At 45.6% G+C, this 22,724-nt stretch overlaps 1 protein-coding gene across 1 annotated transcript in view; it reads right to left on the reverse strand.

Moving 5' to 3' along the window:
- Positions 1–12,077: 12,077 nt before the first annotated feature.
- Positions 12,078–22,724, reverse strand: part of LOC144820348 (uncharacterized) — a 33,568-nt gene continuing 22,921 nt past the window's right edge. The window contains exons 2-3 of the mRNA XM_078677913.1: positions 13,295–13,543; positions 12,078–13,006 (exon numbers count right to left, since the gene is read on the reverse strand). Of these exons, the coding sequence (XP_078534039.1) occupies positions 12,078–13,006; positions 13,295–13,543 (1,178 nt within the window). The remainder of the gene's footprint in view (positions 13,007–13,294; positions 13,544–22,724) is intronic.

A 22,724-nucleotide genomic window follows, 5' to 3' on the forward strand; every position in this document is an offset into this window, starting at 1 on the left:
ATTTCCATGACTCTCTTCTTCCTTTCACTGTGCAGGGCAGGGACATCAGCCGCCCCACTGGAGGTGGAGCCAGCACAGGGGAGGGCAGATACAGCTCTGGAGCACTCTGTTGACATGATTCCTCCTCTTCTTTCACAGTGCAAGGCAGAGACATCAGACATGCCACAGGGGGTGGAGCCAGCATTGTAGAGGGAAGGCTCAGTCCTAAATGAGGTCCCAGGTGCAACTCTTCCCTCCGATCTAGATGCCGATCTCTCTATTCACCACCAAGCTGCCCCAGCCTGTCTCCTGGAATTCCCCAGCCCTGTCACTCACAAACCCAGACAAGGAATACACAACCTAGCAGAGGCAGGCCTGGGTAGTTAGGCAAGAAAATACCTACTTTCTAAAAGTGGTATTTGCAAACACAGAATATTAAAACCAACTTGACTAAAAGATTTATTTTATTATTCTGAGTTCAGGCATACTAAATTCGAACTTCTACCATGTTCCCTGGGTCAGTTAGCATTATAAGAATGTAATATTCTAACTGCCCATTCTGGCTTATGGTGAACAGGTAGCCTTCAATAGTGAAAAACGAAAATGGCTGTAATTCACTACTAGAACATGCTAGACACATCAGAGCATGTCCAACCTTATACTTACAATGCACCCTGCCCGTTGGTCTACCATAGGGGTGTCTAATATGAAGCAAAGGGAAGGTTTGGGACTGGCAAGTGGGTGCACTTGGCCAAGTCAACATGTCAGTGCTAGACTGCACATAGGCCTTGCAATGACAGACCTGATACACACTTTACAAGCTGCTTCGGTGGGTGGCACAACCAGTGCTGCAAGCCCACCAGCAGCATTTGATTTACAAGCCGTGGGTACACATGGTGCACTGTACTAGGGGCTGACAGATAAATCAAATAACCCAATCATGGAATAACCTATTAGTACATACATTTAACATAGGGAGCACTTGCACTGTGGCACTGATTAGCAGTGGCACAGAGCCCAAAGCATAAAACCAGCAAAAACATATTAAAACAGAGGAGGCAATCCGTCAAAAATGGAAGGGAGACTCTCACCAATGATGCCAGGTCTAACACGTGTCCCCTCCAGCTGAAATGTGGGGAGAAATACCCTTAACCTTGGGATTTCTCTTCACTAAGGCGGAAAAATCTGGACAGACCATCAGTGTTGGTGTGTTCTGTACCAGGGCGGTGTCCCACCATAAAGTTCATACCCTGTAGGGAAATGGACCACCTCAACAACTTTGGTTCTCACCCCTCATCTGCATCAGCCATCTGAGGGGCCTGTGGTCGGTCTGAACCCGGAAATGAGTCCCAAACAAGTATGGTCTCGGTAAACATCACTTACAACGAAACTTTTACAACGCACTACCATTACAACGCGGTCATTACAACGCAAACTATTACAACGCATTTCGCTGGGGGGCGCTCTAGGATAGGGAATACGTTTAATTTACTATCCAACACCTTCCCTAGTGTCCACGGGGACTGGAGTTGGAATAGTAAATTAAACTATTCACTATCCAGCACCCAAAAGCGCTATGCGTTGTTATGGTATGCGATGTAAAAACCGCGTTGTAATAGCAGGCGTTGTAATAGCCTGCGTTGTAACGTCATCCATCCATGGTCTCAACTTCTTCAGTGCCCAGACCACAGCAAATGCCTCACACTTAATTGCACTCCACCTCTTTTCCTGTGGAAGTAACCTCCTACTGATGAAGGCTACAGGTTGGTCTAGGCCCTCTTCATTAATCTGTGATAGAAGAGCCCCCACACCATGCTCTGAAGCCTCTGTCTGTACAATGAATTCCTTTGAGAAGTTGGGTGCCTGAAGCACGGGTGCTGTGCACATGGCAGTCTTCAGGGCGTCAAAAGCCTTCTGACAGGTGTCAGTCCAGTTCACTTTCTTGGGCTGCTTCCTGGAAGTCAGCTCAGTCAAGGGTGCAACAATGTTGCCATACCCCTTGACAAACCTCCTGTAGTACCCCATGAGTCCCAAAAAGGCTGTCACCTGTGACTGAGTCTTCCGGGGTTCTCATGGCAGGATGGTATCAATCTTGGGTTGTAGGGGCGCCACCTGGCCGCTTCCTTCCTGGTGACCCAAGTACACCACGGAATCCTGCCCGATCTGGCACTTACTCGCCTTGATCGTGAGGGCTGCCTTGCGCAGTGCCATCAACACTTCCCAGAGGTGCTGCAGGTGTTCTTCCCAAGTGCAGCTGTACACTGCAATGTCATCCAGGTAGGCGGCACTGAAATCCTCCAACCCCACCAACACCTGGTTGACCAACCTCTGAAAGGTGGCAGGTGCATCCTTCATCCCAAAGGGCATAACCCGGAATTGGTAGTGCCCATCTGGTGTGGATTATGCTGACCTCTCCTTAGCTCCATCAGTCAAGGTGATCTGCCAGTACCCAGACGTTAAATCAAACGTGCTGAGGTACCGTGCAGCCCCTATCCGATCAATCAGCTCATCAGCACTGGGGATGGGGTGTGCATCAGTCCTGGTGACTAAATTGAGTCCTCTGTAGTCCACACAGAAACGGAGTTCAGGTGTGGCACCTGGCGAGGCAGCCTTTGCGACCAACACCACTGGGCTGGCCCAAGGACTGTTTGAGGACTCAATGGCCCCTAAAGCAACCATCTTAGAGATTTCCTCCTTAATGTAGGCCCTAACCTTGTCAGTCACTCTGTAAGCCTTGTGCTTCACAGGAGGACTGTCTCCAGTGTCCACATCATGGACGCACCACTCTGTGATACCGGGAACCAAGGAAAATAGATCAGAGAATGGCCCCAACAGCTGGCGACAATCTTGCTGCTGATCAGGGGTCAATGTGGCAGAGAGGCTGATACCATCCACTGACCCATCTTGCTCTGTTGCAGACAGGAGGTTAGGAAGAGGCTCGGTCTCTTCCTCCATTCCATCATCTGTCGCTAGGAGCATGCACACTTTGGACCTTTCTAAGTGGGGCTACAGGCGGTTAACATGCAGGAGACGCAAGGGGTTCCTGGGAGACCGCAAGTTCACCAGGTAAGTGACATCACTCTTGCGCTCCACCACCTCATATGGACCGGACGACCTGTCCTGGAGCGCACAAGGCTCCACAAGGGCCATGACCCAAACTTTCTGCCCAGACTGAAGCTCAATCAGAGTGGCATTCTGATTGCACCACCGCTTCATTTCCTTCTGGCTGGCTTCCAGATTTGCCTGAACAAGATCTCTGAAATTCCGAGTCTGGTTCCTGAAGGCCAGCATGTAGCTATATACATCCTGGGGAGGTTTCCTGGGAGATTGCTCCCTGCCTTCCTTGACCAAACTCGAAGGTCCTCTTACGGGGTGACCATACAAAAGCTCAAAGGGGCTGAACCCTAGAGACTTTTGTGGCACCTCACGGTAGGCAACAGTAGGCATGTCAAGAGGACATCCCACTTATGCCTCATTGGCTCCTCAAGACCCATGATCATGCCTTTGAGGGTCCGGTTGAATCTTTCAACCAGCCCATTAACTTGTGGGTGTTAACGAGTGGTGAACTTGTAGGCAACACCACACTCCTTCCACAGAGACTTCAAATAATTAGAAATGAAGTGTGTACCATGGTCAGACACCACCTCTCTGGGAACCCCACATGGGAGAAGATCCCCATCAGTGCACGTCCCACCACGGGGGCCGTCACTGTCCTGAGCGAAATGGCTACCGGGCAGCATGGTCCACCAAGACCAGGATAAACCTGTTGCCCATGGCTGTCTTGGGGTCCAGTGGCCCCACAATGTCAATCCCCACCCGTTCAAAGGGGGTACTGACTACAGGGAAAGGTTGGAGAGTGGCCTTGTGCCTCCTTCCACTTTTCCCACTTGCCTGGCAAGTTTGACAGGTCCTACTATGAGTATCTGAACTCTTCCGTATCTGGGGCCAATTAAAGTGAGAGACAAGCCTTTCTTAAAGGTCTTGTTCTGCCCCAGATGACCAGCTAAAGGAACATCATGAGACAAACCCAGTAGGAAGGCTCTGAAGGGCTGGGGTACCACCAGCACACGGGCTGACCGAGGCTCAGCAACCTTAGGCTCGCTATACAGGAGACCATTCTCCCAGTAGGTCCAATGTGATCCAGACTCATCACCTGCTTTCTGGTGTGTGGCCTGTTGCCTCAAACTCACAAGAGAAAGGCACTTCTGCTGCTCTTCACAAAATTCCTCCCTGGAGGGACCCCCTTCTTGCTGCCAATGGGTCAGCTCAGGTAGGTTCCCCAGTTCAGAAACTTGATCCCCTGTAGGTTCCAGGGCATCCCCCTCAAGGTCTGCCTCCTCCTGGACTGTGGGAACATTGGGGGCTGGTTTCCCGATCCCCCTACCTCTTCTCTTTAAGACAGGTCCCTGGGCCACACTTTCAGGCTCCAGGGTCTCTTGAACACCCTTAGCTGCCATAGACCGAGTGGTCACACATGCCCACTCAGGCAGACCCAACATCTCTAAAAGTGCCTTCCTCTCTATCTTAACCCAAGGGGAGCTTTCTAAATCATTGCCTAACAGACAATCAACAGGCATGGATGGCCTCACAGCTACTTGAGGAGTACCATAGACCCCCCCCACTCAAAGGGAACTTGAGCCACCTTGCAATGGCTCTCTGTGTTGTCAGCGGCAACAACTGGGAAGAATGCATGAGGGACTACCTGCTCTTTAGACACCAAGTGTCACTTTGCAGCTGTCACACTTGCTGCTGTGTCTCTCAGAACCTTCACTCTATGGCCATTGATGTTCACCCACTGCCTGTATTTTTTAGTGTTATCAGGCAGCTGAGTTCTAGGGACCATCTCAAAGTCTCATAATGAGACAAGGGACATTTCTGCGGGACCCCACCCACCTGGGGCACCCATCTCCTCCCCACCCAGGGCTACACTGGCCATCTGACGGGGTGGTGCACCGGGTGGCACATACTGACCCTTTTGGGGACACTGGGGATCATACCAACGGTGTCCCACCTGCTTACACTGAAAGCAGGTAACAGGTTCCCTATGAACAGGTTTACCTGTCGGGGTTCTGACTTCTTCTCAGGGGGGGCTGGGAACCCTTACCTTGGTTCCCTTGGGAATTACTTTGGGGACCATTTTATTGGAACTCCCTCTGTTTATCCTTGTCCCCCCACTCTTCTGCTGGGGTCCCTGCCCACCTTTGGCGAGGTCTCCCACAAGACCCTTGTGGACCCTGGTGCTGACCCAGCGGTCCGCCTCTTCAGCAAGCTTTCTAGGGTTAGTCAACTTGCTATCAATAAGGTGCTGGCGTAGTTCTGGAAAACAATTAGCAGACAAGTGCTCCCTAGCAATCAAATCATAGAGCGCTTGAAAATGATCAACAATGCTACCACTCACCCAACCATCCATAGCTCTGCAAAAGAAAGACACATATTCTACCCAAGTGATTCCCTCCAGTTTCTTACAATTTCAGAACCTCTGTCTATAGAGCTCTGGAGTAAACCCATACCTTGTCATCAGTGCTCCTTTCATGTGGGTGTAAGACATCCTATGAGTACTGGGCAAGTCTAACAAAGTATCCCTACCTTTGGTTAAAAAGTGGCCCCACAACCCCACTCCCCAATCCTTCTCAGGGACCCGGTGGGCCAACATTGCTATCTCATAGGCTGCAAACCACTGCCTAATATCTTCACCTTTGTGGAAATCCTTGATGACATCCTTGGGAATATGTACCATGCCTTGTGAAGGCACAGGTGTTGCGCTGCCACCAGAGGGATTGATTTCTAAGCCCTTGGCCTTGATCTCTAACTTCCTCAGCATCCTCTCATGCTCCGTTCACATTCTCTCTCCTTCCAAAGACAACCTGTTATTCTCTGTTTCCCTCTGACTCTCCATCTTAGGCTCAGCCAACTCCAGCTTGAGTGCCCTATTTCTCTCCCTGTCTTCCAACTCTCTGGGGGAGAGGTCTTTGGAAGATATACTGCTGTCAGGTGAGGACGGTACCCCTCCCCTCGCTGGAAACACTGGCCTATCAATTTGCCCATCTGTATCCCCAACTGGCTCCACCACAAGGTCAGGGACATTTCCAGGTCCTCAGCGCCTTTCGGTAGTCTTCCTTTTTAGAAATGCCCTGGTGTAGCAACTTTCAGTTTCCTGCAGAGATACTTTAGCTGTTTCACAGTGTAGGTTTCCATCCTCTCTTCCTCAAAATCAAGCTCCATAGATGCATCAGTTGCTGGTTTACTCATGGTAGTTAAAATTGGCAGTTTTCAGGAAAAACTAACATTCCAAGGAAAAAGATCCAAAAAAAAAGTATGTGGTCGCATTTGGTCTGCACTCACTAGTAGTGTACACCAATCACTGTATATGAAACACAAATGCAAAGTCCAAATCCCACCGCTGCCACCAATGTTAGATCTGTTGGCAATGGTATTCACCTTTGTCCAAATAGAGACCCTTACTTCTAAATCAGGATAAGGGGATTTACTGTCCTTAATAACACTTGCTCACCCCCTTGGTAGCTTGGTACGAGCAGACAGGCTTATCTCAGAGGCAGTGTGTTAAGCATTTGTGAATATACACAGTAATCCAGTGAAAACACTACAGATGGACACAACACAGGTTTTTAAAAAATAAGTATTCTTTATATAGACTTAAACACAAGACCACAAACGACAAAAATCCACAATACTACACTTAAGATTGCTTAAAAGATGATTAAAGTTGCTTAGTTCAAGTTGTTGGTAAATGCGACAAAGTTCTCAACAAAGTACCTGGATGCGTAATGCAAAGTAAACAAAAGGCTCGCAAAAGGGGAGATGCGTCGGTTCCGTGATACAGGGGAGATAATGCGTCGTGCCTCAATGCTTGCGCAGAGTAGGGGATGCGTCGTGATCCTTACCGGTGCGGAGGGGATGCGTAGATTCTCGGCCTGCGGGCCCGTTGCGGTACGCAAGATGGCACCTTGATGCGATGCGATGATCCGATTGCGATGCCAGAAGATGGCGCCCTTAATGCGGCGAGGCGATGACGATGCGATGACGACCTGGCAGCCTTGCCACGACTCTGTACTTTGGAGCAGGGACAGGCCCTGCAACACGCTTCTCCGGTGATGCGATGGCGACTCTCACGATGGCGTCACGCTTCTCCGGTGATGCAACAGCAGGCTGCTTCCATGAACACACGCTTCCAGGGAGATGCGGCGAAGGCGCGCTTCTCCAGCGATGCGACGATTCCAGCTGTGGCAGGGACACGCTTCTTTTCGATGCATCGCGCTTTCCAGCTCCCAGCAGCACGCAAGTGTCTGGCGTCAGAATTCCCAGCAAGGAAATTCAGTGGGGAGCTGGAGGTGAAGTCTTTTGTCCCTGAGACTTCAGCAGGAGGCAAGCACAGTTCAAGCCCTTGGAGAATATTCTGTAGATGAAAGTCCTTACAAAGTTCCTTCTCCTTTCCCTTGGCAATGAAGCAACCATGGCAGGCCAACCCAGCAAACAGCACACTTGCAGAGAGGCATTACAACTCCTGCAGCTTCCTTGGTTCTTCTCTTGGGATCAGGGTCCCAATATTTATACCCCAAAATCCTTTGTTCTCTGAAGGCAGAGAGGCCTCTGCCTAGTCCAAACCAGTTCCTGAGCACTTTGTTTATATGACTCTCTTCTTCCTTTCACTGTGTAGGGCAGGGACATCAACCGCCCCACAGGAGGCGGAGCCAGCACAGGGGAGGGAAGATACAGCTCTGGAGCACTCTGTTGACATGATTCCTCCTCTTCTTTCACAGTGCAGGGCAGAGACATCAGACAAGCCACTGGGGGTGGAGCCAGCTTTGTAGAGGGAAGGCCCAGCCCTATTCAGGTCCCAGATGCAACTCCTCCCTCCCATCTAGATGCAGATCTCTCTATTCACCAATGGGCTACCCCAGCCTGTCTCCTGGAATTCCCCAGCCCTGTCACTCACAAACCCAGACAAGGAATACACAACCTAGCAGGGGCAGGTCTGTAAAGTTAGGCAAGAAAATACATACTTTCTAAAAGTGGTATTTTCAAACACAGAATATTAAAACCAACTTTACTAAAAGATGTATTTTATTATTCTGAGTTCAGGCATACTAAATTCGTATTTCTACCATGTTCCCTGAGTCAGTTAGGATTATAAGAATGTAATAATCTAACTGCCCATTCTGGCCTATGGAGAAAAGGTAGCCTTCAATAGTGAAAAACGAAAATGGTCGTAATTCACTACTAGAACATGCTACACACATCAGAGCATGTCCTACCTTATACTTACAATGCACCCTGCCCTTGGGCCTACCATAGGGGTGTCCAATATGAAGCAAAGGGAAGGTTTAGGGACTGGCAAGTGGGTGCACTTGGCCAAATCAACATGGCAGTGCTAGACTGCACATAGGCCTTGCAATGGCAGACCTGCAACACACTTTAAAAGCTGCATCTGTGGGCGGCACAACCAGTGCTGCAAGCCCACCAGCAGCATTTGATTTACAAGTCCTGGGCACACATGGTATACTGTACTAGGGGCTGATAGATAAATCAAATAACCCAGTCATGGACTAACCAATTAGTACATAAATTTAACATAGGGAGCACTTGCACTGTGACGCTGATTAGCAATGGCACAGTGCCCAAAGCATAAAACCAGCAAAAACATATTAAAACAGAGGAGGCAATCCATCAAAAATGGAAGGGAGACTCGCGCCAATGATGCCAGGTCTAACAACCTGCATAGAGGGTGTTTCCATTGTCTAGTCTGCTGGTGATGAGGGCTTGGGTGATTGTTTGCCTGGTGTTGTCTGGTTGCTACTTGAAGATTTTCTTCTGTATCCTTAATGTGTTGAAACAGGCCAGGACCACTGCATTGAATTGGGCGATCATGTCTAGTTTGTTGTCTATGATGATTCTGAGGTTTCTTGCATGTGAGCAGGGCATGATGGCAGGTCCAAGGTCTCTGGGCCACCAGATGGAGTCCCATGGCGAGGCATTCTTCTCATAGTTTATAACCTCGGTCCTATCCGAGTTCTATTTGAGGCATTGTATTTCATCCAGGTGGCTACTTCTGTGTTGCATGAGGTGAACTTTTTCTTGGTGGTGTTTGTTTTGTACAAGAGGGACAATATCAGTTGCATGTCGTCCTCGTAAGTGTGAATGTTTTTGTTGTGAGCTAGTATGATATCATCCAGTGGGGTCATATAGATGCTGAAGAGCACTGGGCTGAGAAAAGAGTCTTCGGGTCTCTGCAAATAAAATCTTGTGCTTCAGTAAGGGGGATGTTGATGGTTTGGGTTCTTTCGGTGAGGAAGGAGCATATCCATTAGAGGGTAAGTCCTTGGATGCCTGGTTCATGGAGTCGTAGGATAAGGATGCAATGGCAAACAGTGTTGATGTATGCTGATAGGTCTTGAAGGATGAGTGCTAAGGTGTCCTCCTGTCGAGGATTGTCCGGATGTCATCTGTTGATGGTATAAGGGTGGTTTCCAAGCTGTGGTTGGGTCTGAAACCTGATTGTGTGGTGTAAAGTAGCTGGTGTTTGGTTAGGTGGTTGGAGAGGTGCTTGTTAATGGCTTTTCCCAGGACTTTGGCTGGGTAGAGAAGGAGGGATATCAATCAGTAATAGGTGAGTTTGGTTGGGTCAGCCATTGATTTCTTGAGGAGGGCATTGACGGCTGTGAGTTTTCCTGGTTCCGGGAAGGTTGTTATCCTGATGGAGGTGTTGAGGATAGGGGTGAGGGCCTCTATGATAGAGATTGCTCCTTTGACAAAGGCATAGTGGGTACAGGGGTCCGCTGGTCCCTCTGAATAAATGGTCATCATGATTGTTAAGGTTTGCTCTGTGCTAATGGTGCCCCATGTTGTGATTGTGTTGACTTCCTTCTTCCCCGGGAGACTTCTGGAGTGGATCAGGGGGTCCGGTTATGTGGGGAAGTTCCTGTATATGGTTGTGATTTTGCTATAGAAGAATTTTGAGAGGTGTTGCACAGATCTTGTGATGGGTTGATGTTTCTGGTGACAGCTGTGGGCATGCCAACAAATTGCCTGTATATAGGCTTTGGCCATGAGCGGTGCTCTTTGGGCATAAGGCCTGCTCTACAGTCTGCCTTGTACCAGTTCCCTTGGCTTCTAGCCCAGAGTGCACAGGCTATGGAGGTGTGCTATGGGCACTGGGTACGGGACCAGGGGCCAGATGTAGGTAGCCAAATACCGGTCGGAAACGGCCGAATTCGGCCGTTACCGACCGGTATTTGGAGATCGGCATGTAGGTGACAGAAAATAGGCCGAATCGGTAAATTTCCCGAATCGGTAAAGTTACCGATCGGTAAAGTTCCCGATCGGTAAAGTTACCGATCGGTAAAGTTACCGATCGGTAAAGTTACCGATCGGCAAAGTTACCGATCGGTAACTTTACCGATCGGTAAAATACCGATTCGGTAATTAAGAATAGGTAAAATTGAAGTTTGAGATGTAGGGAGGCTCTGAAATACCGATTTTGGGCCCAAATCGGTATTTAAGAGTCGGTATTTACCATGGATTCAAATCAGGTGTTAACCAGGTACAGCCTATAAAAAAGGACCCAAAATGCAATTCTGTTTGCAAAATGGCGGCATTCTATGTAATTGCAAGACGGCTACGGCTACAGGAGGAAGGAGAGAGGGAATGGCTGAGACAGGAGCAGGTCTACAGGCAGAGGGTGAACCTGTTCATGCTCACAGAGGAAGAGATTGTGCAAAGGTACAGGTTGGCTCCAGACACCATCATGGAGCTCATCAGGGACCTCAAACCTCTGTTGGAGCACCCCACCCCAAGGGCACATGCAATACCAGCACATGTACAGGTGCTGTGCAGCATCCACCTGCTGGCGTCAGGGAGCTACCAGAGCGTGGTTGCTGCGGTGGGAGGGGTGACCCAGAGCAGCCTCTCAAGGTTTTTTCACAGATTCCTTGACGCCATGTTGCACAGGATGGACCATTACATTTCTTTTCCATCCACCCATGCTGAACTGGTTCAAACCAAATCGGACTTCTACCAGATGGCAGGATTTCCCCATATCATCGGATGCATTGATGGCACACACATCCCCATTTGTCCCCCTGCTGCCACAGAATACATTTACCGCAATAGGAAATCAACCCACACCATCAACGTGCAGGTGATTTGCAATGCTAAGCACTACATCACAGACCTTGTAGCAAAATTCCCGGGAAGTACCCATGATTCATATATATTTCAGAACAGTGGCATCTATGAACGGCTGACTGCAGGGGAATTTGGTGAAGGCTACCTCCTAGGTAAGACACAGTGTGCAACACCTATTAGACCTATTGCAATTAGCAGTACATGTATGCATGTGAGTAAATTATTCCCTTTTCTTTCCAGGAGACAGTGCATATGCCCTTCGCTCATTCATACTAACCCCCTACCTCAACCCCTCAACACCCAGCCAAAGGAGGTACAACCGGGCACACAAGCGCACACGCAATGTTGTTGAGAGAACATTTGGAATTTGGAAGAGCAGGTTTAGATGCCTGCACAAGAGTGGAGGTGCAAGGCAGTATACCCCCATCACATGCTGTAAGATCATTGCTGCCTGTGCCATGTTGCACAATCTGGCTGTTAAGAAGGGGACTGAGGTGGAGTTAAGTGACTATGAGGATCACGACGACGACAATGCTGTGCCTGAAAGACATCCTGCAGGAGTGTCAACACCAAGTGATGGCAGATACAGACGTGAGGAGATTACACGCAACTATTTCTGAGTAAGTGAAGACACTGAGCTATAGTCAAAGCACAAGCTTCTGTTTATTTAGGTTTCATACACAGATGGTAAAGAAAAAAAGAGCAACAGTAAGCATTTGACATCAATGCTCACAGTGAGCAAACACACTCAGACAGGTCTTGAAGCCACCCACCATAGTTGCATATTGTCACTAGGCTTGTTTAAATGGCACAAATGTGCAAATGTAACTTTAACAACTAAATAAACAAATGTCCACAGGCAGTAGGCCATAGTAAAAAATGTTCATTTTCGGCCACGCTTTGCACTGCCAGGTGTTTGTGGCTCAGCCTGTACACTGGGCGTTTGGCCTGTAGCCTCACCCTGTCGCCCTCCTTGGCTCAACACCATGTGGGCTAGCTGTGCTGCTCCTACTGGTGCTAGGTTCACTGTCCGGCACGTCAAGAGCAGAACTTCGTGCACTTTGTGCATTGAGTAGGGCCTCCAGCGCACCAGTCATTCCAGCTATGCCCCTTGTTAACTGGTTGGTATTATTAGTCAGGACTTCCTGGCTATTGATGCTACGCCTGCATAGCAGGGATGTGGCTGTTGCCAGGCGGTGTAAGGATTTCTCTGCTCTCTGTGCTCGCTGCTTGTCCCTGCGCCTTGCAGCAATTTCAGAGTCAAGTTTAGTGCACAGTTGCTGTATGCCTGTTGCCATGCACTTGTTCACCTCCACAAGCTCTTGTATGCCCTTGCCAATGTCCTGAATGTTAATGTTCATGTTTCTCATTTGTCTCTGACAGGCCATGATGCCCTTGCCCTGCATCCTCTGTATCCTGACCATCGATCCCTCCAGGCCTTGGAAGACACTGGACCCCTCCCCACGTGCACCTGCACCCCTTCCTTGGACTGTGCGCCTTCTAGTGGTAGGTGGTACAGGCTCTGTGCCGGGCTGCAGTGTGGCAGTGATGTCAGCCTCAGACAAGTCATGTGACTCTACACCCACCATTTCCTCAGCACCTATCTCCATTTGCAGCAGTGGGGAAACAACATGCCTCCTGCTAGGGTGTGCAACAGGTGTTACCAATTCAAGGGATGCAGGCATTTCTGGTGATGACACCAATAGTGGTGACTGTGAGGGAATTGGGGATCCATGCATTTCCTCACTGATGTCTGTTGCTTGGGAGGGTGGCTGCCCACTCGGAACCCCTGTGTCCTGGGATGCACTGGGCCCTGGATCCTGACTGTCATCCCTCTGGGGTGCCGTGCCTTCTGCCTCCTCGGACTGCCTTCTGGATGTGTGACCTGTGGACATATGGGCACATATCAGCTAGGTGCTAATGTGTCACAGCCACTACAATTAAACATATCAATTTGCACTTTGAACATGCTGCCTGCCCTTCATTTTGTCTGCAAACATTTAAATTACTTGTTGGTTACAGTGCTATGTCACATGTTCTGTCAAAGACTGACTACATGTACCATAATGCATTGCTACAGTTTTGCACACACACCATGGGACTGGGGTAACTGAGCTGCAAGGGGTGAGGGATGGATGGGGGTGGGAGGGGGATTGCTGTGCATGCATCTTACCTTTTGTTTTTGCAGATTTAGCCGAGCTGTCCACTTCTCCCAGTCCATGGACACTTTCAGACTCCAGGGTTGTGGCTACCAGCTCCTCAAGCTCGGTGAGTGGGGGTGCTGTGTTCTTTCCTCCACCTGTTTTCTGTGACTGTTTGTGGCGATCAGCCAATTTTTTCTTTGTGAGGCTCCTTAGGTCATAGAACCTCTTCTTTAAGTCTTCTGTCACTCTGGTGGTCACTCCCACAGCATTCACTTTATCTAGGATGTCCAGCCATATTTTCCTTTTTGTGGATTCTGCCACAGTGAGGGACAGTATTCCAAAAAGTCTGTGGTGTACCTTGACCACCTCCTCAACAAGCACCTGTAATTCAGTACTACTGAACTTAAGTTTCCTTTTCCTTTCTGCCTGCTCACTTTCCCTGCTGCTTTCCATTTTAAGGTGTTCTCAATTCACAAGCTCTGCCTGCTGCTGCTGCTGCTCCCAGTCTCTCTGCTCCAACTGCCTTTCCAGAACCTTCTAATTAGTTGCAGCTGCCTGTGTGCACACTTCCTGCCAGGAAGGGGGAGGGTGGTTGCACCTGATTGGCTGTTGTGTTGAGTTTCACTTTTGGTTGCTGGCCGACGCGGGAAATACCGATCGGTATTTACCGATCGGTAATTACAGATTCAAAATTTACCGATTCTTACCGAATCGGTAATTGGAACATCTGGATGTTCCTACATACCCCCCCTTCTTATTTACCGATTCTTATTTACCGAATCGGTAAAATTCGGTAATTAAGGATCAGTAAATATTTTTTACCTACATCTGGCCCCAGGTCTGCAGCAAGACCCTTCACCAATCCTGTGACTCCAAGACGACTGTGGTAGTCCTTTGGCTGTGTGCAGCTGGCTCTGACTGCAGGGACATATATCCCCCTCATTATTGACAGGTGACTTCTTTTTATAGGCCTTTGTTTTTGTTCCTATTGGTTTGAGTAGTCTCCCTTGGTGAGTAATATGAGTTATCTGCAGAGCAGGATGTTGGAGTAATGACATGTTTGCACCCAGAAGATGGACCAATAAAACACTGATTGGCCAACACATGGTTAAATTCACATTTAAAACAGCTAAAAAAACTACTTAGGAATGTCTACATAGGCAAGAGGCAATCCATGACCCCATTCTGAAAATGTAACTCACCAAAATTAGGCTGGACCATTATAAGCTAATCAGTATGGCCGGCATCAACTATCTTCAACTTTAACTGACAAAAGCATGGCTTCCAGTGATGTATTTAGTTTTCGGCGACAGCTGAACCATTGCTTGTTAACCTTCAGAGGAGAGTGGATTAGTTTTGTGACAACATATTTTATTCATCATAATGCAGTTGGTAACAAAGCAAATAATGAGATAATCCCTTTCTATTAAAGTGTCTACAGACTCCTCAGTAAAATGTCTCTTTGTTATAATACAAGGTACAGGAAAATCCAACTATTCTATTGTTCAATAAGAGGGGTCCAGACTTGTATGCCCCTTTTCTTCGATTTGCTACGATATCGATTGCTTGTTTCTGGCTTACTGTATTTTATGCTTTCCTGAGAAGAAATTAAAAAAAAAGAAAATTCTCTTTGTTGATGTCTCAATTGAAGAAATTGCTATGTTGAACAATATATTATGTTATGTTATGAGTATTTGTAACGTGCACTATTACCTGCAAGAATATCTTGACGCTGAGCAGGTGTGAATGCCCAGCCTTTCCTAGGAAAGTTTGGTTAATTGAAGAGAGAGGACTTTAGCTTCTTTGCAGAGTTCAAGAAGAGACAAAGAGCCTCTGACGTGTATTCCAAATTAAAATTACCCATGAATGTGTAAAGTTAAGTTTTTAGGAGCAAAACTGATCTAACTCCAACCCTAGCTAATTGCCTTTTTGGTGGTTAGTTTACCTGCTTATTGCTTGAGGCATGTCAAGTGAATTTTTATGTTCGTGGCTACGTAACATTTCTTTGTGGTGGCCTCTATCAGCGTATGGACCAGTATGAATTAATCAAATGCATTATGTGTGGGTTTGCTCATCCGTTCCGACTGATGCTGAATCAGGCTGTTCTTATTGCTTGTGTTCATGTCTGCAGGGGTCTGGCTTGACTGTTTCTCCTGGAACAGCACCAACTCTCAATTGCATACGGCATATATCTGTCTAGAGAGACATAGCGAGCAAAACTGTGATGGCAGAGATTATTTTAGACATTCTACCCATCACATTTAGTGTTTGGTTTCCATATATTAGCATGCGAACCTGGAAAGAGACCAGGCATGATTTGGGTGCCACAGAAACTAAATTATCTTTCTGTCAGAGTACGGATTTGGATCAAAATACTTACCTTGGCCCATATAGCTGTACATTGTAAATGTCTAATCTTCATAGGAAAAATGGTTGACTTACAAACCTTTCCACAAATTTGTGTTGGCAAGAAGCCGCACTTTAATTGCGCCTAACTTCATTTGTTTGAAACCTAGAAGTACTTGATCACAGCGACAAGTTAGAATAAACTCCTAGTGAAACTATGCAAAAGTAAAATGATTGTTTAAAACTCTTTTCTCACAAATTCTCTGAAATTCTCAGTTGCCGCCAGTGGCTGGAGTTCTTTATAAATCTTAATTGAATGCACACAGTGTGATATGTGTCAGGGGGTGACATACTAACCTGTATGATGCCATCTCCGGTCTTGCAGGCATGACTTAGATCCATCACTTTTTCACTCACTTGCAAATACCACCACAAAGTACCACAAGTGAGCAGGAGGTAAAAGGAATGAGAGGGACGGAAAGCAAAAATGCCTCTTATGCTGCTCGGTCCAAATCGGTCTTGTTGATGTTATGAGTTTACAGTTTGGTCACATACTGTGTACTGGATATGATGCTTAGGTTGTAAGATAGCTACATAGTGTAAGGCAACATGTGATTCAGCAATCATTACCTCACTGAAGATCGTTCTACATTTATACAATTTACCTTGGAATTCCCTCTCTGGTATACCTGCTAAAAAAGCAACTTCAGTCTTCTCTGTAAAGCACAGTCCTCAGTACAAGTTGTCTATGAACATTTGATTGCTCTGTAAACATAATACAAGCAAGGTTAACACAGGTCTGGTAAAACTACTACTGAAATAATATGAATAAAACGTTACACAGATACATTGACCTATACTTGTACACACGGAGGTAGGTTTTGGCATTTCCTTTTCATCTATATGCATTATACAACACACAGAGGCAAAAAACTCAATGCTGGAGTTCTGAAGCGCTTCTTGGTGCAATGCAATAACGTTGGTAGTGCTGGAATCTTCACTAAACATAAGATCAAAGTCTAAAAATAATATGATTTAAAACAAGTGTCTACAGCAGTTTTAAATGCTGCAACAAAAGACTTAGGGGTATATTATCAAGGGGCTTTATCTCCGCTCTTTTGGCTTTAAAAGCCAAGAAAGCGGAGATAAAATTATCTCCCTATTACAAAGCTGTCGCTAACACCCGTTAGCGACAGCTAATAGGAGATAGCGACCATCTTGGGCCCCGCTTTGCATGTCAGTGATATTTATCACTAATGACATGCAAAGTGGGCGTGCCAAGATGTTAGCGACTGGAAACAGTCGCTAACATCGCTATCTCCTATTACCAACTTTTGGAGATATTCGCGCTAAGCGCGAATATCTCCAAAAGCTAACACCTGCCCTGAGCAGTTCTTAGCCATGTTAACCAATGGGAGGTGGATAACATGGCTAAGAGCATTTGCTCGATGATGCATGAATATCGCTGACTTTTCAGCGAAATTCATGCATTGCGGCCGTTTTTTATCGCATTTGCGATAAACCTTGCTAATTGCAAGGTTTATCTGCGATAAAAATCGCCGATGTGCGGCGATAAATTTTGTCTCTAAACAAGTTAGAGACAAAAATTATCTCTATTGGTTGGTAATATGCCCCTTAGATCTTAGCGTTGTAACACTTCATAAAAGTTGGTGCACTGCACTCAAATGTAGTCTTTAGGTGTGTGAAAGTAAATGCCTCTTTTCACGTGATCACACCCAAAGGTTAGGACTGATGCTGCTGTTTTTTTTACTCTCAGAGTGCACTGAGGCCTGCCAACCACACATCAGTGACAGTGCTCTTATTCTCATGTTTGATTGGGTTATATACAATTAGTATATGGGTACCCATTGCCTGTAAGTTAAAGTGTCCCACCAAGACGGCAGCACCTATTGTGCCACCCTGGATGTGACAACGTGAAAACATGTCTCCCAGCCTGCTATTGCAGACTGGTAAAGCAGTTTTAACTCCTAACCCAACTTTTCTGTTTAATGGCAAAGGCCAAACCGCCCTTTGTAATATTTATAAGTCACCCATTCAGCAAGCCTATCGAGTCCTAAGGCACGGCGCTGTATATTAAAAGTCCAACATGTATTTTGATTGTGAAAAGTCCACTAAGTTTGGTAAAAAGGGGTTGGGAGCTCAAGCAAGATATTGTGGATTGTGTAATAGAGGGGCATATTATCAAGAAGGGCATTAAAATTATCGCCGCTTTAGCGGCAGGAAACTGCTGCTAAAGCGGCAATAATGGGCTTGATAATATGCCCTTGAGAATTCCCGTAGAAGCCCATGTTCACACCAGTACATGAGCTTCTATGGGAATTCACAAGGGCATATTATCAAGCCCATTATTGCCGCTTTAGCAGCAGTTTCCTGCCGCTAAAGCGGCGAGAATTTTAACGCCGTTTCTTGATAATATGCCTTTGAGAATTCCCATAGAAGCCCATGTTCACACCAGAACATGAGCTTCTATGGGAATTCACAAGGGCATATTATCAAGCCCATTATCGCCGCTTTAGCAGCAGTTTCCTAAAGCGGCGATCATTTTAATGCTGTTTCTTGATGATATGCCCCAGAGTTCTTTCAAGCTTTGAAGGTTTCAGTTCAGCATATCTAGATGATCTTGCTGTATTTAGTTCCACCTGGAAGGGTCACCTGGTCCACCTCAAGGAAGTGCTTCAAGGTATGTAGGTGCCAGATAGAGCATGGTTAGTTGTGTACTTCGGCCACCAAGTAGGTGGAGGCCATATACAACCTCTCCAACCCAAAATTCAGACAATTCTGGCTTGGAGGGCTCCTAAGATCCAAACCCAAGTCAGAGACTTTCTTGGCCTGACTGGTTACTATGAACAGTTTGTCAAAGGCTGTGCTACCATAGTGCCATCACTTACAGAACTTAAAGCAACCCAGAAAAGTTATCTGGACTGACCAGTGTCAAAAAGTCTTTGACACCCTCAATGGTCCAGGAGAGTTATCGAAGTGCAGTTTGGTCACCTGAGATACATATTAACCTTCCCCAAAGGGAAACACTGGTTGTGTGTCCCTTTGGGGAAGGTTAATATGTATCTCAGGTGACCAAACTGCACTATATATGTATTTTGCTGGACCCATGAAGACTTCGAGGGACAGCACCCCTTAGGCCAAAGTCGACCCACCAAGACTCTGAACCAAGATGTAGCCCCAAGAAGTCCCTCCCCCCCCCGTCGACCAGACAGCACTCACAGCATCTTATGCATCTTCAGCATCCTGCATCTCTTTCATCAGGATCACTCCATTGAAGACTATGGCGGTTCGCCCATAGAGCCTGAAACTGGACTTGATATTGCTTTTGGTGACAAAGTAACTGTATTACAAATCCTTACTAGCCCCCTTGACCTCCTCCCTGCTGGATTTGGCCTCTAAAAACAGCTTTATAAAAGTTTTACAAAGTTACCAAAGTTTCCACTAACTGTGGCAATTACCGATGCTTGTTTGCATTTGGGAGTGGAAAGCTATGATTTACATTTTACTTAAAAATCTATATCTCTGAAGCTGTCCAGTCGATTTTGTACATTTAGATGTCTGAAAATTCGTAAAAATAAGATCTATTTGTGTAAATAGGTGTTAGATTCTTTTTGTTTAGTGTGACTTTCTTATTTAATTGGTTTGGTAATCCTAAAAGCTTTTCACTTTTTTTTTGTTTAAGCCTGCCTGTTCGAAGCCACAGCTACCCAGGATTGAGATAAGGCTTCGCAAACGAGCTTGATTGGACTCAAGATGGTGTCATAAGTGTATTATACGGCAAGGTCTCACAAGCACATCATGTAACACACTCATTTCCTTACAGTGTGACACTGCAAAATCTTTGAGAAGCATGCAGACTGAATCCATAACTAACTAATCTGATTTGGATCTTGATCTTCCACCAGATACTGCAGAAAGAATTGTAAGGTAAGTCCAGGAACTGGAGCACTAGATCCGATGGTCCCTATTGCCTTATCACTGGAGACCCCGAAGGAGTACTAGGAAAATATAGATGAAGCACTGAGATCTGTGGCCTGGAGCAGGGGTCCCCAATAGGTACCTTGGGAATTACTAATGCCTATAGGTAGCTTTTTGATATGGAGCATAGCCTAACACATAATTTAGTGAAACTGAAACATGCCTTGCTGCTGTCTGTTAGGTGCAGGAGTCAGCCGCTCTAAGATGTAGACCTAGAAGTGGCAGCCAGTCTAATCAAACCCAAAGTACTATGCTCAAGCACACTCACAATGGGGCTGATTCACAGAACCAATCTGAGCTAAAATCCCAAACTTACTACTTTTGCTATTTACACAGAAGGCATTTAGTAGTATTAAAGTTAGGACTCCTAACTTTACTACTACTAAACTGAGACAAAATCCTAACTTTACGACTTTCGGTATTCACAAAAGGCATTTAGTAGTAGTAAAGTTAGGAGTCCTAACTTTACTACTACTAAATGCCTTCTGTGAAAACCAAAAGTAGTAAGTTTAGGATTTTATCTCAGATTAGTTCTGTGAATTGGCCCCTATGTGATCAACAGAATGAAGCTTGCATCTTAACTAGTGCTCCCAGTTTTATGATACCTATTTGTTTTACATTTACATCTGTATTTATCAATTTCTACATTTTGCCAATTGTACTGGTATTTTTCCATCTTTTATTTTTGGTTTTGTGAAAAAATTAAAGCTGAAACCAGCATTTTACCATATTTATTTATCTAATAAATGTACACACTTTCTTGCATTCCAGACAGATTTCAATGATGTGAACACCCACAGCTTATACATGAATACACTCACACGAAAATATTGAAATATTAGTATCAACCTTGAGCGCATCTAATGCTTTTTAAGGCTCATTCCTAAAATGTATTTCTTTTTTTAACATCCTTACATGTCAATCCGCACAGCTATTAGCCTGGCAGTCGGGGTAGTTTAATTTTGGTTCCACCCTTACACATCACAAATACACAATATATATGCACACTTAGCCCTACATATTTTGTGTGTCCTAACGTTATTAATTTAAAGTGTTGGACTTAAATTTAGTACTGAAGTGAATTCACAGTACAACTATAAATTCATATACACTGTATGCCTTAACCTTATTAAAATGAAATGTAGTCTTTAGAGGGATAAAATTATCCTCACACTATTAAAATGCCTTTACTTCAGAAATGAAAAAGGTGTATATAAACGTGTGCACTAATGTTTTTTCATTTCAACGTTTTGAGACCCCTAGATTTCATCACCCTTGGTGGTTTAGACTCTAAAATAAATGACTGTGACCATTACTCATATTTAAGAGAGAGGATCCGAGACTCTTCTCTGAGAACCAGATTCTACTGATAATTTTATGTATTACTGTTACAGAACTTCTTGTTTGTCTCATGCTGATGGCTTGAAATCCTTCAGGAGGTTTGGTTATTCCGTTGTTGTTCTGTCTCTCTACAGCATGGTATTGAGATTAATTTACATTATCCTGACTGTTAACTTGCAATAAAGCCTTTTAACTTTATTCTCGGATTCCTAGTTCTCATTGTGTAGCCAGATGGATTACGCTGGTAATTAGATGTGTTTGACTATTGCAAACTCCCTTTACCTCTCAGTCGACAAAGAAAAGACCCATTGGATAATCAATGGTAAGAGGTTGGCCCAGCACTGGATCACAGTCATGACTGACAAAAACATACAATCACTCAAAAACCAACCTACTTTCTGTTTTTACCCACATTTAAACAAAAATACAATCGGGAAAATACATGGTTTTCTGCCTGTTTTTATATGTAGAAATCAGTAAAAACAGAAATCAGGGAGTCTTAATCATAACAAATCACCATGCAGCAAAGGCCTTACAGAAGTGGGACCCGGCACTGCAAATCACACTCTTTCTGGGTAGGAAGAGCAGAGTACCTCCAGTTGGGCTGCAAGATTCGTAGTTGAAGTGTGCACACTTATAAACATAATTTGGTGACCATGTGTGAGGTGGTGACACTGTAAAAGTTATATTTGGTGCTCAAGATGATTTCTATTGATCAAAAGTAGCTCTCATTACGGAAGAGGTTGGAGACCCCTGGCCTGGAGTCAGCAGAACTAGAACCTGAAGAGATGCTGCTTCATACTTTTCAAAAGTCACAAAGGCAATTAGGGATTTGCAGACTATGGGCCTGATTTACAAAGGTAAACTTATACTTTTCTGTAAGTTTACAACTTTTTGCAATTCACTTTTTGCAATTCACAGTGCAATTTTATGAATAGTATCTTTACCACTGTGGTGTGAAGATTACGCACAGAAAAAGTTAGGTTGTCACAAAGATACTACTCGTAAAATTGATTTGTGAATTGCAAAATATTGTAAACTTGCACAAAAGTGTAAGTTTACCTTTGTGAATCAGGGCCAGAATGTGGCTTTTTCATACTGAGTTACACCCAAGAGCTGGAGCTTCGCCCAACACCAAAGAGCTGGAGCCATTAAAATGATAATATTCAAGTTTATGATTGTTAGTATGCATATAAAGATACCTTAATTATCTTCAATTGTTTTACATGCTGATTTGTGACAAATTAGCACTGGATGCTAGTTGATGTCAAGTACTAGGTTATGCAATGACCAAAGCTGTTGTTCTTTCGGGTTTTATAAGTGATTTTCAGATGATCTTTAGTTAGAGCTGAAATACACTCAGTGGCAGCCGCGGTCGGTAGGGGAGTACCGAGGGGGAGGGGGAGGAACAGGGTGGGGGTTAGTAATGTATGGATAATGGAGGTTTGCAGGTAAGTAAACATTTAAATAAATCAAACGAATTTCGTTGCGCGCACTGCATTGCATTTGGAGATGCAGTGCGCGCAACGAAATTCGTTTGATTTATTTAAATGTTTACTTACCTGCAAACCTCCATAATCCATACATTACTAACCCCCACCCTGCCCCTCCCCCTCCCCACGTCACCGCTCCGGCAGGTACTCCCTTACCGTCCACGGCTGCTCAGTGGAACCCTGCCCCTTTATTTAGAGGGGAAAGTTGTTGCAATGGTTTTGTCGTTGTTACCAAAGGCTTCATTGAAGAAGATGGTTTTCAGCTTTTCTCAAATGCAGG

Source organism: Lissotriton helveticus, chromosome 2_1 (assembly GCF_964261635.1).
Source record: "Lissotriton helveticus chromosome 2_1, aLisHel1.1, whole genome shotgun sequence".
Lineage (NCBI taxonomy): Eukaryota > Metazoa > Chordata > Amphibia > Caudata > Salamandridae > Lissotriton > Lissotriton helveticus.